The 13,814-nt window shown below is 42.1% G+C and overlaps 1 protein-coding gene across 1 annotated transcript in view; it reads right to left on the bottom strand.

Annotated features, from left to right (window-relative positions):
• Positions 1–376: 376 nt before the first annotated feature.
• The window catches only part of LAMC1 (laminin subunit gamma 1), a 176,529-nt gene continuing 163,091 nt past the window's right edge, over positions 377–13,814 (bottom strand). Inside the window, exons 24-28 of the mRNA XM_040360320.1 lie at positions 9,604–9,718; positions 9,251–9,450; positions 3,019–3,177; positions 2,832–2,931; positions 377–2,477 (exon numbers count right to left, since the gene is read on the bottom strand). Of these exons, the coding sequence (XP_040216254.1) occupies positions 2,221–2,477; positions 2,832–2,931; positions 3,019–3,177; positions 9,251–9,450; positions 9,604–9,718 (831 nt within the window). The 3' untranslated portion in view covers positions 377–2,220. The remainder of the gene's footprint in view (positions 2,478–2,831; positions 2,932–3,018; positions 3,178–9,250; positions 9,451–9,603; positions 9,719–13,814) is intronic.

The raw sequence follows: 13,814 nt of genomic DNA, 5'->3' as shown, positions 1-13,814 counted from the left end.
GTGTCATGGGGGGGGGGGGGGAATTGTGCCCCATTGATGGTATCAGTGGATGAAATAGTGCCCAAGGGCCAGATGAAAGCAATCAAATAGCCGCATCTGGCCCCCGGGCCGCAGTTTGGAGACCACTGTTATAGATGGATCTATATTAGAGATAAATAGATTTAGATCATATATATCTCTAGGTATAACAATTTATATTATTGTTAATAGATTTGTTCGACTTGTGAAAAGGGACTCACCATTTGATCCAAGTTTCTTTTTGCATTTGTGTATACGTTTCAAATACTTGTAATTTTAAGGGCTAGTTCCCCCCTTTGTTTTTTTTCTTGCACACAAAAAACACCTATGCCTGGCTCCTGAATTGCACATTATATTGTCCAACCTGCCATTTTGAATTTTAGGTATACCAGCAAAACCGTTATAATTACACTAAAATTCTTAAAATGTTATACATTTCTTTAAAACACATTAAAAAAAATATATATATATGAAGAAGAATTAAAAAAAAAATGGTTTCTGTACCCTGTTGCTTTCAGGCATGTTGACTCTTGAAAAATGTTAAATGTCTGTTACGATTGTCCTGATGGTGCAATTATCAAAATTCTCTTCCTTACTTGTTTAGCCGGAATGCTTCTAAGCACACCTACTAAAGATGAAGGCATAGAAGGGGTAGTGTCATAATAAACACACCACTGAAACAGCTGTGAACGATTGATTACCGGCTCCAAGAGACAACAGGGCATAAAGCAAGTGCAAGACCCACTGTAATTTCTTCTTAAGATCATTATATTTGGGATCTTCTAAAAAAAAAAAGCATTCTGCAGAAACTTTTTTTTTTTTGTAAATTTAACAATGGAGTAACAAACATTATGAATTTGGCGATGCTGGCAGTCTAACGCCACACAGAAAATATTCTAAATGTACCAAATTTGGTGTGATCTTAAATGTTTTTTTTACAAGCGGACTATAAAACAGAACTAGTCATTGAATTACAATGGGCAAAACCTGCAATGGGCATTTCACCTGAAAAGTTATAATACAGAATGAAAGATCAGTTCCTTTCTTTGTTGTGAATAGTGGCTATTTTAATAATTATAATAAAATAAGAATCTACTATACTACAGAGTGCAGAAATCTCAAATATATAGCTATGGACTGGATATAAACACCTCCTCTGATACTGCTGACATATAAACTATTGTAAAGGAATATATACATTATGGCAACTAAATAAAAATATTCCAGTGGATCTCAAATTGGCAGGGGCAAAAGTCACCTCTGGCTGCTGGTTACCTATAGACTTCATTTGGCTTTATGATGGGTAACTTTGCTTAAATCTTGCTACATTTATGTCTGGTGACCTCTTGCTACCGTGCCATGAACTCTTTGCTAGTTTATAACTCCTGAGAGCTGGGTGCCCTTTAGGGTACAGTTCTGAGATGCCAAGGCATTTATATGACCTGTCTTAATGGCTTGCCCCAGCTTACATGCAGCTACATTTACTGCAATGCATTAAACTAGCTCACTGCAGACAAGGGTATTTTATTCTAGTCTCCGATTTTGGGGCCCTTCTATACAGCAATGAACAGAAGCCTGTACTCTTATCATTGTCAGGGATAATACTGACTGTGTGGCTAAGCTTTAGGGCAGGAGGCCAGGCAGTAGGTTAGTTGAAGGGAATGGAAGGCAAGAGGAGTGTATTACAAGGAACACGTGGCATCCCGCTAATTTTCCGGAGCAATAGGCCCTAATTTTCTAGAAGGAGAAAAGCATAGCTTTATTAACCACTTCTGTGCCACAAGGCACTTGAATGTATTGCATTGAAGAAATAGCTACTGCTGAAGCGGTTAACCCTTCCTAGAAATTGTCCCTTGGCTAACACTGCAAACCACCTTGTGTGGTGGCCCAGTGGTCTTATTAGGTTGGGTAGAGGCCTGGAAATAGCTTGCTCTCTCATAGTTATACATCTCTCTGGAGGAAGGAGAGCAGCAAGCTCAGACAGATGCCTCTGGTAGATTTGGTACGGTAGACAGTTCAGGTGAAGTAATATATTTCCAATTATGGCCCCCATACAGTTCAATATTTTGGAGGGCGCAATGTGAATGGTGTGTAGGACAGACAAGTCTGGGGTTGGTGAGTAATAAGGCACTTCACAGCCAAAACATGGAGGTTGGTGAGGAAGGAAGTTTGGCTAAGCTCCTCCCTTTCTTCCCAGAGGCATTAGGGCTTCTCGATGATGGGAGTGTTGTAGCAGCCAGGAGGCAGTGTGTTTTTAATGTCCTCAAGGTTGTTGATGTCTTTAATGATCTGGTCAATATCTAGCTGATAGGAAAGTAGGGCTGCATCCTGCGACCGTGCCGACTCCTCCAGCTGTGCCACTTTCTTGTCTAGATCGCTGTCACGGAGCTGGGACTTGGCATCGTCCAATGTCCTTTCCAGCTCATCAAGCTTTGATACATCCACAGAATCCAGCTTACCTATTATTCAAAGAAAGAAAAATTATACTTCGTAATCACTGAAAATGCAATGCTACCTATTTTTCCCCCCCCCCCGCAAAGTTTTGGATGCTGCTGCTATGCTAGCCCTTAATAGCTGAAGCGACTTTGTTGTTGGCTGCATCCAGTTCCCTAGAAATCCCTCAACTATGGGCACAGATGACAATGTAGTACAAATAAGCCTGCCCATCCTTCTAAAGTTGTACATCTTAACTCATATATACAGACAAAGCTCAAAAGAAGTACATCCCAAATCATACATACAAAGCTCATAAAGATGTACATTCCAACTCATACATACAAATGTACCCATGAGACACTCAGACAAATAGTTACCAAGCTGGTTGAGCAGATCATTGATCGTTGTGAGGACGCTGTTGACTGACTGTTTTGCTTTCCTGGCGTTTTGTTCAGCTTCTTCCGCTGCGTCAGTGGCCTGGAGAAAGGTAGAAGCCATTACATTATACACAGATGGTATGCAATGCAATGCCCTGAATTTTCCATTAATCTTCAGAAAGCTTACCATGTTGGCCATCATCATGTCATTGTCTGCTTCAGACTGCTTCTTTTTCAGCTGGTTCTCTGCATCTTGCAGTTGACCCAACATGTCCTGCAGCTCTCCGTCCAAACCAGTCACATCCTTGTATGTTTTGTCGGCGTCTGCTTTGGCTGCAGCAGCATTCTAAATGAGGATAACAGAGATGGTCATAAAAACACAAGACAATGTTGGATGTATGTTACACTTAAAAAAAAACTTTCATAAAGGCAAACCATAAAGACTGCCGTGGCTGACCTAAGAATGCCAATTTCTGGCCTATCATAGTGTCCTCTGGTCTCAGTATAAATTGTGTCACTTACCTCTCCCAGGTATGCAAATTGGGAAAGTCAGAACTTCTTATGTGCATACTTGTTCTGGGTAAGTGACACAAAGCACTGAAGCAAAAAAACAGTATGACAACAATGAAACTTGCATTTGCAGATGACATGTCAGCAACAGCAACTTCCATTTTGTTTGTTTGTTCCCCTTTTACTTACCCGACCCCGATCTTTCCAGCAACAAGAATGAGCCCAGAAGCTCCAGTTGCTGTCTTGGTTCCTCATTGGATAGATTAATAGCAACAGCAGACATTGGCTCCCGCTGCTATCAATCAAATCGAGTGACACAGAGCCGGGGGGGCAGAGTCCTGTCTGTGTCAATGGATGCAGCAGCAGGACTTGGGAGCCTGCACAAGTGTCTCCTTGTAATGCGGGTCTCCGAGGGGGCACTAGAGGCAAGGAGCAGCCAGAAGTGGCGCTGGGGGACCCCAGAATAGGAGGATCGGGGCCACTCTGAGCAAAACCCTTGCACAGAGCAGGCAAGTATGACATGTTTTTTATTTAAACCTTTACAACCCCTTTAAGTAAACTGCCTGTAAAGTAGTTTTATTTTATTTTTATTATCAATTTGGAATAGATTTGAGTGTATTGGGATGAATGATAGGGTATCCTCTGTAAACTGCGCTGTACACAATATATTCCAGACTGCACCATCCTGTACACTGTGCGTTACCAACTCCACATTGCTCAACTGTGACTGGTCTTCTTTGTTACTACTGATCATCATCACAATGTTATCTTACATAAAAGATGATATTTCTAGCACTGGGATTTCGGAATTCCACCCAGTTTAAAAAGTGGTTGAACATTTTTGCTAGTACATACAAGAATGCAATTTTCATAAGTACTTGAAACTGCCTCGATATCCCCGAGTAGTACATGACACAGGTAACCAAAGCCATAAATCACAAGGCTTGGTAGACATTTAAACTTGGCCACATAACTAACTTGTTTATCTCCACTTATTGTGCAGCTTGTTCAAAACAGAATGCTTGTGAAGCCAAGTACAGCCTTTGTAAAACAGAAGGTATCTGCATGTCTCTTATCACAAATAGGTTTGAATTTAGGACAATTGAACTTCAAAATGTTCATTAAGACATTTTCCTTACTGCACTTTTTACTTCAGCAAAGTGTTTAAGGCAACTGTATGTGGACAGGGATATTAAAGTAGAACTGTAGGCAAAAAGTTTTTCATTTTGGATTTAGCAAGGGAGAGCCCGTCATTTTTTCTCTCATTGAGGAGATTTCCCTTCACTTCCTGTCCCAAAGCCAAACAGGATGCGAGAGAAAATCCCTGCAAATTAAAGGGAATTCCTTGAGGACCCCCCCAGTCCACCAGAACTAAATGTCCCCATTGGAAGAGTTCCCCTCTATTACTTTTCTGGGGACAACCCAAAATGTGTGAATCTCCTTAACGAAGGTACAGATAGCAATAAAAGTGACAAACGTTCCAATCCCAAAAAGTGTTGCCTTTAGTTATACTTTTATGATCCGTACACACGATCCGAAAATCGAACGCAAGAAAATATCGCTTTCAAAGCGATCGTACTATAATCGAATCGTTAGTACAGAGCTTTTGAAAGCGGATTACAACAGTTCATCGGATATTATCCGAACGTACAAACAAATTTTTTTCTCGTATGATACCAGATCGTACGATTTTCTTTTAATCAGTACAGTTGTGGTCCGAAAATACAATAGAAATAAACTGACATCACTTCCGATTTTTTATTCTGCCGTACGAGAATTTTCGTACCTTTAGTAACCTCTCCATTTTCGATATGCGACTAGCATGCAAAAAAACAAAACAAAAAACGGATGATCTGTCGTCCGATTTTTGGATCATGTGTACGAATTAGTCAGAAATGTCTGTTTACAACAACGAAACACAGAGACTCGGTGTCAGAAAGGAGAACTGTCTGTATTCCCCATAAAAGCCTCATTCAAATTCTAAAATGTTAAACCTACACCAAAAGACTGGCAAGTAGTTATCGGACTGGTTGGTATTGGCACCACAGACGGTTCTTTTTCAGATACTGCTAAAGGCCCCGTATCCCTTTACCCCACAACTCATGTAATACACAGCTCTGTGCCAAAAAAAGCACGAGATCTGTAACTTGTATCCAACATGCAAATATCACAGCCAGATCCCTCTGCATGGAAATAGCTAGTGATATTTTTATCGCTTTTCTATTTCTGTTCACAGTCTGTGTATAGCGAGATTTTCATGGATGTCCCAAAGCAGGCCTTGGGGGCATTAGCTCTCCTAAATGTCTCCTACCTTCTGAATAGTAGGACAGGATTGGGGGGTATCACAAGAGTAGAGGATAAAAATGACAAATATTTTGGCAGGTAAAATGGTGAGTGATATTGGAATCCATGTCAGATTACCAAGAGATGACATCTTAAAGCAAACCTGTGCTTTGCCCATTCAGGGACATGTGCCAAGTTTGTACCGAGAACTTCCAGGAATGGCGGACTCCATAGTCCTGTGTAATCTTTAGGTTTACTTTAAAGAGCCACTCCAAGCAGAGAGCCAGAGCATTGTGTTTATAAGGCAGCAGTGTGATCCTGGGGGGTGGGGGGGCGGGAGCGCAGAGAGCCGGAGCATTGTGTGTGTATAAGGCAGCAGTATGATCTAGAGGGACGGGGCATAGAGCCGGAGCATTGTGTATATAAGACAGAAGTGTGATCCAGGGGGAGGGGGGAAGAGAGTCGCAGCATTGTGTGTATAAGGCAGGAGTGTGATCCAGGAGAGGAGGGCAGACAGTCGGAGCATTGTGTGTATAAGGCAGCAGTGTGATCCAGGGGGACGGGGCAGAGAGCCGGAGCATTGTGTGTGTATAAGGCAGCAGTATGATCCAGGGGGAGGAGGGCAGAGAGCCAGAGCATTGTGTGTATAAGGCATGTAAAAATTCATGTTAGTGGTCCATGAGATTCAAAATTGTGAGTTTAGTGGTCCGTGAGGTATGAAAGGTTGGCCACCACTGACCTAGCCCACTACAATCAGACTGGGAAGCCATAATCACAATTTCCTATTAAATGACACTGTTCTTAGCGACCTCTCACTCTCTGTAAACTACACAGGGCAATGTTCTGAGCCTAGAACACTTTGCATAAGATTATAATTTAGGGCCATTTATACAAACATAATGCCAAGTAAATACATTTTTTTGCGCCCATACGAGTGTGCTTAGATTTCCTTTTCAGCGCAGAGCAGCCTCCCTCTAGCCTGCACTCTTATTAATGTGCAGATAGCAAAACGGCCTTGTTTTCCTGAAAGCTCAGCCAGCAAGCTTACAATTAGATGGGCTGTTTTTTTGCTTTGACTGGACAGAACAGAAAACAGATCCTAAGCTGATAATAACTAGACGGGAAAGATGACATTTCTGAGAAATACTCAGCAGACCAGATGTGTGCAGCGTCAGGAGAACGAAGCGCTTTCATATCAGACATTAGACAAGCAGAAAACACAGGAGGAGGCAATATGGGACACAGACACCCTAGTAGATCTACCCTCTATTTATCAGGTGCTTCTTCACTATGTCATTATATAGCTCTGCCTATAAAGGGAGTTTTTTACCTGCAGAAAACGACTTAACATTTTTGTAAATGTAACTTTACATACAAATAATGAAGATAACCATAGACAATACACATGCTAAAGGTAGCCACAGACCTGAGATAATCATGGGCCAATTTACACTGATCAGCCATAACATTATGAAGTAATCAACACTGATTATCTCGTTACAATGGCACCTGAAAGTGGGCAGGATATGTAAGGCAGCAAGTGAACATGTTGTCCCTGAAGTAGATTTGTTGAAAAGTAGAAAAAAAATGGACAGGTGTAGAGATTTGAGCGACTTGACTGATAAATCACTTTTTCTTTCACATCATGTGGATGGCGGGGAGTGTGTGCCTCTCTTACCTGGAGGAGAGATGGCACCAAAATGCAAAACGGGAGGTCCGATTCATGGAGGTCCCACCTTACAGGCCTTGGCTGGTGCCAGATACCACAGCATGCCTTCAGAGGTCTAGTGGAGTCAATGCTTTGGACGGGTCCAGGGTGTTTTGGGGGGGCAAAAGTGGGACCTACTCAATATTAGGTATTAGCATACACCACTGACTGATCTTTCCTAGGGGCCTGCGCACTGAAAATGAAAAAATATTTTCATGGGTGCCGGTACCACTACTTGTGGCCAGGCCCCAGGAAAATGTAGTTGACCTATTTATATGTACTCCACGTGGGCAGCGTCTGCCAGGGAAAATTGGGCCCTCTTTCCCTTGGCCTGTGTGCCCCGTACACTGCACACATGGATGATAAGTCACTAGCGCATGGGGTGATTAGGGCGTGCCCTAGTGTTAAAGTGGTTGTTGCCCCAATCGTGTGCGTCACTGGACGCCCCTGTTACCCTGTGTGTTAGGAATAGTTATAATAGAGGGTCTGTTAGTGATAATTGCTAATCTTTTTTTTCTACTAATTGGGGTTTGGAGGAGAGCTGTGGATGACAGAAGCTTGTAAGCTGACCACTGTAGTCAGGGCTCAGCAGCCATGATTATCGTGGTCAGCTCACAGAGGGACACGCGGGAAGTGGCAGGATCAGACAGTTTTTTTTAACAGTTTAGAGAGGGGCAGGTTAGACTGCATAATCACTGTGCCGTTTAATCTGCTATAAGGGGTACAAACACGTTCATTTTGACATCAAATTTAAATTTAGTTTAGTCTTGACTAAAATTTGTTTTTTGTCATCTGATTTGTTTTAGTAGTATTTTAATCAACTAAAACCTCCAGTATATTTTATTTGACTAAAATCTAAAGGGTTTAGTCAAATTGTAATGCGTTATTTAAAGCAGATTTCCCCCCTCAAAAAAAATAAAAATAAGAAAAGCCTTTTTTGTATTTTTTTTTCTTTTTGCACATTAGTAGATGCCCTCTACTTATTCTTATGTGGTAGTGCAGTGTTAATTTTAATTTCGTTTTAGATATAGTCTTTTGACTAAAATGTGTTTTAGTTGTGTTTTAGTCTTGACTAAAATGCCATTTTAGTCGTATTTTATTTTTTTGACTAAAATGCCATTCTTATGTATTCTAGTCATCTGATTTGTTTTAGTCGTATTTAGTCGACTAAAATAGTATTAATTTAGAAGACGAAATTAACAACGGTGTGCCCAGGCACACCCGACACACCCTGTGTGCATGCTTATGCACATTGGCAATCGTCTACCCAATCATTTGGTGGCTGGACATTTTGACCACTCTCCAATGGGTACAGCAAGAACCTTGACCACATTAGAGCAGCCATCTTTAAACAGTATCCTATTTCAATCAAGTATGATTGCACAGTACTGTTGTCTAGTCAGCACCACCTGTGTAAATTATATTCTGGAACTGCCACAATCCTCAGACAGCATAGGACATCTTGATTTTAAACTGTATGGCTAGGAGGTCTTGTCATATTTCAGACACATAAAAGTTTGCAACAAGCCATGACAGACTGCCGACATCACATGTCCAGCATTCCAGGACGTCTATCTGCACTGGAAGGTCTTTTCAGTCCAGTATTCTCTGAGCTTGTGCCTTTGCTTTTCCACAGGATCCCACTGAAGATTAACCGCAGATACCCGAGTGCACTACAAAAAGCTGTCTTTAAAGATTGTAGGTGATGAAGTTTGACTGAGCCAAGGCCTAAGTGGCAATACAGAAAACTACATGTATTGTGCATTTTTGTGTGTTTGCAGTACCTCTGGGGTTTCATCAGCATCTCCATCATCCATAGATATGGACAGCTATGGCCAGGAAAAGCAATGGTTGCTCTCCATTTTCCTTTTAGGAGGATCTTGTGATTGTAGTGAAACGCAAGCAACACTTTGCTTACCTTTTGGACAGCATTTGCTATCTTCTCAGCCTCCTCTGCTTTGCTCTTTGCTCCTCTGGCATCAGCATTGGCATTGCCTAGTGCGCTTTCAGCTTGGCGAGTCTTATTGTTGGCTTCAGTGATGATCTGGTTGATGGCAGGGATCCTCCGCAGAGCCGCTTCTGCTGCTGTTTTGTTGTCATTCACTCGCTTGTCAAAGTCTGAGTTGGAGAGGAAGAAAAGTCACATCACATAAGAAATAAAAGAGTGAAGAGCAGGAATGACATTACCTTCTTTGACTCACTCCAAAGGGAATCTAAACAGAAAAAGCTATCCATCTATATATATATAAAAGCTATAAAAAGCTTCCTAACCTCTCAAGTTGTTCAGTATGTCGTTGGCCTCTTGCAGCGTGGTACGACCTTTCTTTGCTGCCTCTTCAGCTTGGGCTTTTGCAGCATCCGCTCGAGCAAGTAACTGATCAGCAGTCTAAGGAGACAAGGGACAGACGTGTTACCAACCAGCCTGGTCACAGCAGATCAACATAAATAGAAAGCTCAGTGCAGATAAAAACATCTACATAACATGGTTGGAAGCAGTCCTATTTATGAAAAAGCAAGGAAAATAAAATGTTTTCAAACAAGCAAAAACACAAATACCTTAATATGGAACTGATGCCCCGTACACACAATCGTAATTTCTGGCATAAGCACGCGCAATTTAAATGATCCCGTAGGGGGCGGGAATCATTTAAATTAGGCGCGTTCCCGCGCCGATCGTAGAGCGCATGCTCCGTCAGGAAACTTTCCCGACGTGCATTGCGGCAAATGACGTCCCAAGGACGTCATTTGCTTCAAAGTGAACGTGAATGGCGTCCAGCGCCATTCACGAATCACTTACGCAAACTACGTAAAATTCAAATTTCGCAACGCGGGAACGACGGGTATACGCAACATTGGCTGCCCCTGCTAATAGCAGGGGCAGCCTTACGCAAAAACCGCCGTACGGAAACAACGTAAATTGCGTACGCAGGGCTCGCGCAACGTTGTGAATCGGCGTTAGTATGCAATTTGCATACTATACGCTGAGCACAACGGGAACGCCACCTAGCGGCCATCGCAATAATGCAGCCTAAGATATGCGGGCATAAGAGCCTTATGCCGCGCATATCTTAGGCTGCAGTCGGCGTAACGAGGTTCCTGAATCAGGAGCATTCGTTACGCCAGGGGGCAAGTAAGCAATTGCGCTGTGTAACTTATGGTTACACAGGCGCAATTGCTTCTTGAATCCAGCCCCGTGTGTATGCCCTATCGGATTATTTCCATCGGAAATTCCGAGCAATTCCATCGGAGTTTAGAAAATAAAGCCAATAGCCAATTTGTTGCCATGCACAGCTGCTCCAAATTCTGGCTGATCCAACCTTCAAAATCCCCTCACTGATGTCTCTTCTCTGCAATAAAAGCTCATCTCCTTCTAAAGGTTTACCTTTCTTGGAGAAATTGCTGCTCTCATCTCCCTCCAATACTAAGCCTAGGCCAGGGGTACCGAATCAAAAATTGACGGCGTTCTGGTTAGTAAAATTTTCTTCCAGCAGAGGTTCGAACTGCATGTTTGTGTTAGGACTCAGATCTTTCACATTACAGCACCCTCTTCTATTAGGCGTTCCCATCTCTGCACCTCTACATGAAATCGTACATGTTCTGGACACGCAGAGTAACACGCCACACTTTAGCATGTGTCCTCAGCTCCCCTCCACATCACCTGCCCGCCACCTCCTTTCACTGTAGTGGGGAGGATTCATGTCTGATATCACCCGCGGCCATCCTTCTGGTGAGAAACCAGTAAAGGTACCATGCTCGTATGACTGCACTCAGCTGGAGTGATAAGTTTGTAAGTAGTTTATTTTATTATGCTGACATTAACCACTTCTCTACTTTGGGTGTTTTTCAGATTTGGTGTTTACAAGACTACACTTTACACTGGAAAAAAAAATTGATCACTTTTATTCCTATTACAAGGAATGTAAACATCCCTTGTAATAGAAAAAAGCATGACAGGTCCTCTTAAATATGAGATCTGGGGTCAAAAAGACCTCAGATCTAATATTTAGACTTAAAAGCAAAAAAAAAAAAAAAAAAAAAAAAAATGTAAATTTTGTCATTTAAAAAAATGACAACAAAAAAATTGTCTCTTTAAGACGCTGGGCGGGACTGACGTTTTGACGTCACTTCCGCCCAGCAATGCTATGGGGACGGGTGGGGGCCATCTTGCCCTCACTCGTATTCCCACAGAGCAGGCTGAAGCACCCGATCGCCTCCGCCGCTACCGACGGCTCCGGTAAGCGGCGGAGGGCGCAGGAGAGCGGCGGGAGGGCCCTCCCGCCGCCGATAACGGTGATCTCGCGGCGAATCCGTAAGGCGGTCGGCAAGTGGTTAAAATTTATAAAAACGGAGAGCACGAGATTTTTATTTTTTGTCCTTATGCCTGGAGAGATCATCGGCTCTATTAAATACCAGTGGATCGTTGGTTATTGGTACCCCAGGTGTGGTTATTGGTACCCCAGGTGTGAGTCACTTTTTGCAGGTCGAGTCTGTGAGGCGAGAGACTTGATTATCTGTGGTGGATGGGCTGCAATCACCGCTTCACTGTCTTGTCTGTCATCCATTATTGCACATAAGGAGGTTCTCTCCGTTTGCCTTTATACTGGATGTCTCACTACTGAACAATTATACAGGGACTATTCATTTATTGGGCTGCGCTTTATTCTGTCTTATTATCTGTCAAGATGTTTTGGATTATCCTTGAGTGTCAGCTTGCAATTTCATTTAGATTTTATTATTTTGTATATGCGCTGAATATTTGTTGTTTGCATTTGGTCATGTAGTCTCTTTTAAAGTGAAGCATCATGGATCCTTCCCTTTAGAGCAGCATTGAAAAGGGCTTGTATCAGAATTTACTGTACAGTAAAACTTTATATTGCGAGCATAATTGGTTATGTAAACATACTTGTATTTCAAAGCACTTGTATATCAACGCAAATTTCCCTATAGGAAATAATGGAAACTCAGATGATTCATTCCACAACCATTTTCAGTTTATAGTCCATATAAAAAGATTATAGCAGAGTGATAGATTGTGTAACCATAAAATGTCCATCCACAAATGGAAACCTCCACAAGGGGATTAGAAGCAAAATCCCACAGGAGCTACAGAGTATAAAAGAGGAGAGAGGCGCCTCCAAGTGTATCTATATGGTTACATTTAATGAAGGTACAACATTTAGCAACTCACATGGTTGATGATTAAAAGAGGCACATCCAAGTATGCAGGCATCTGGGGTAAAGCTGTCCACATAGACCATCCTCCACACCACTGGCTCTCACCGCTCTCAGTCTGCAATCGTGACTGGGAAGACTACCCTGCAGTAGAGCGATCTGAAAGCGTTTGGGAGGACGTGAGTTGCTAAATGTTGTACCTTCATTAAATGTAACCATATTGTTACACTTAGGCCACTTTCACACGGGTGGACTGTGCAGATCCGCCTGTCAGTTTTTTTCGGCAGACCTGAACGGACGCTCCATACATCTCTATAGAGCGACGAATGTCAGGGGTGACCTGTCCGCCGACATCCGTTCCCAACCCATTCCGACCCACTCCGCTAATTCCAGACGGGTGGAAACTCCATTTTTCATCCGATCTCCCCATAGAGGAAAGCGGAGATCTGACCAGTCCTTTTTCTGCACAGTGTGCAGAGACGGACTTGTAATCCGCTGGCTCAGTGGGGATCAACGATGTCTAAAAACAGATCCGCCCGTGTGAAAGGGCCCTTTTATACTCAGTTGTGACATAACACTACTTGAATATGAAGACATCGCTTGTATATCAAGTCAAAATTTATGAAAACATTTTGCTGGTCTTGCAAAACACTCTCAAACCAAGGTATTACTGTATATATTTAAGTAATTCTTATATTTTTACATTCTTTAATGAATATTAACATAGGTTTAATTGATTTTTTTTTGTAGGAGTCCATTTTATTACTGCTGGGCTCCAGGGTTAAAAAGGTCCATGGCCCCAAGTCACCTTTTAGGTTACTTCCGACTATGTGTACAGATGTCCCACACAATAAAAGCGAACAAATCCTAACCTTACTAATTAACAAGACATGATGATGCGTTCATCAATACTCACTATGAAAGCATACACCTGATACACACTCTTACCGGTAAGGGTTGCTTCCTGCTACAGAGTTACTCTATTGTATTTCTTATTACAATACAACTTAATTTACTTTTGGAAGTAGTCCTTTAAACACTCTAAATGAGTTTAAATGTTCCCACTAAGATGTACAAGGAGAAAAAGGGACATTCCTGGCTCACACTCTGACATACCATAACATGCAATGCTGTATAGATGGAAAAGCCTCAGGACAAACCATGTCAAGATTCAAAGCAGGTGATGATATTACAGAGATGATTTTCAGTCTATTTACTAGGCAACAGACTTAATACAACAGATTGAATGGAATATTTCTAGGTGGTCTCACATGACAATAATTAACTTCTAAAAAGCTGTATACATTTAA

This window comes from Rana temporaria, chromosome 7 (assembly GCF_905171775.1).
Source record: "Rana temporaria chromosome 7, aRanTem1.1, whole genome shotgun sequence".
Lineage (NCBI taxonomy): Eukaryota > Metazoa > Chordata > Amphibia > Anura > Ranidae > Rana > Rana temporaria.
The sequence above is the reverse complement of the archived record's forward strand: the minus strand, read 5'-3'. Positions and strand labels throughout refer to the sequence as shown.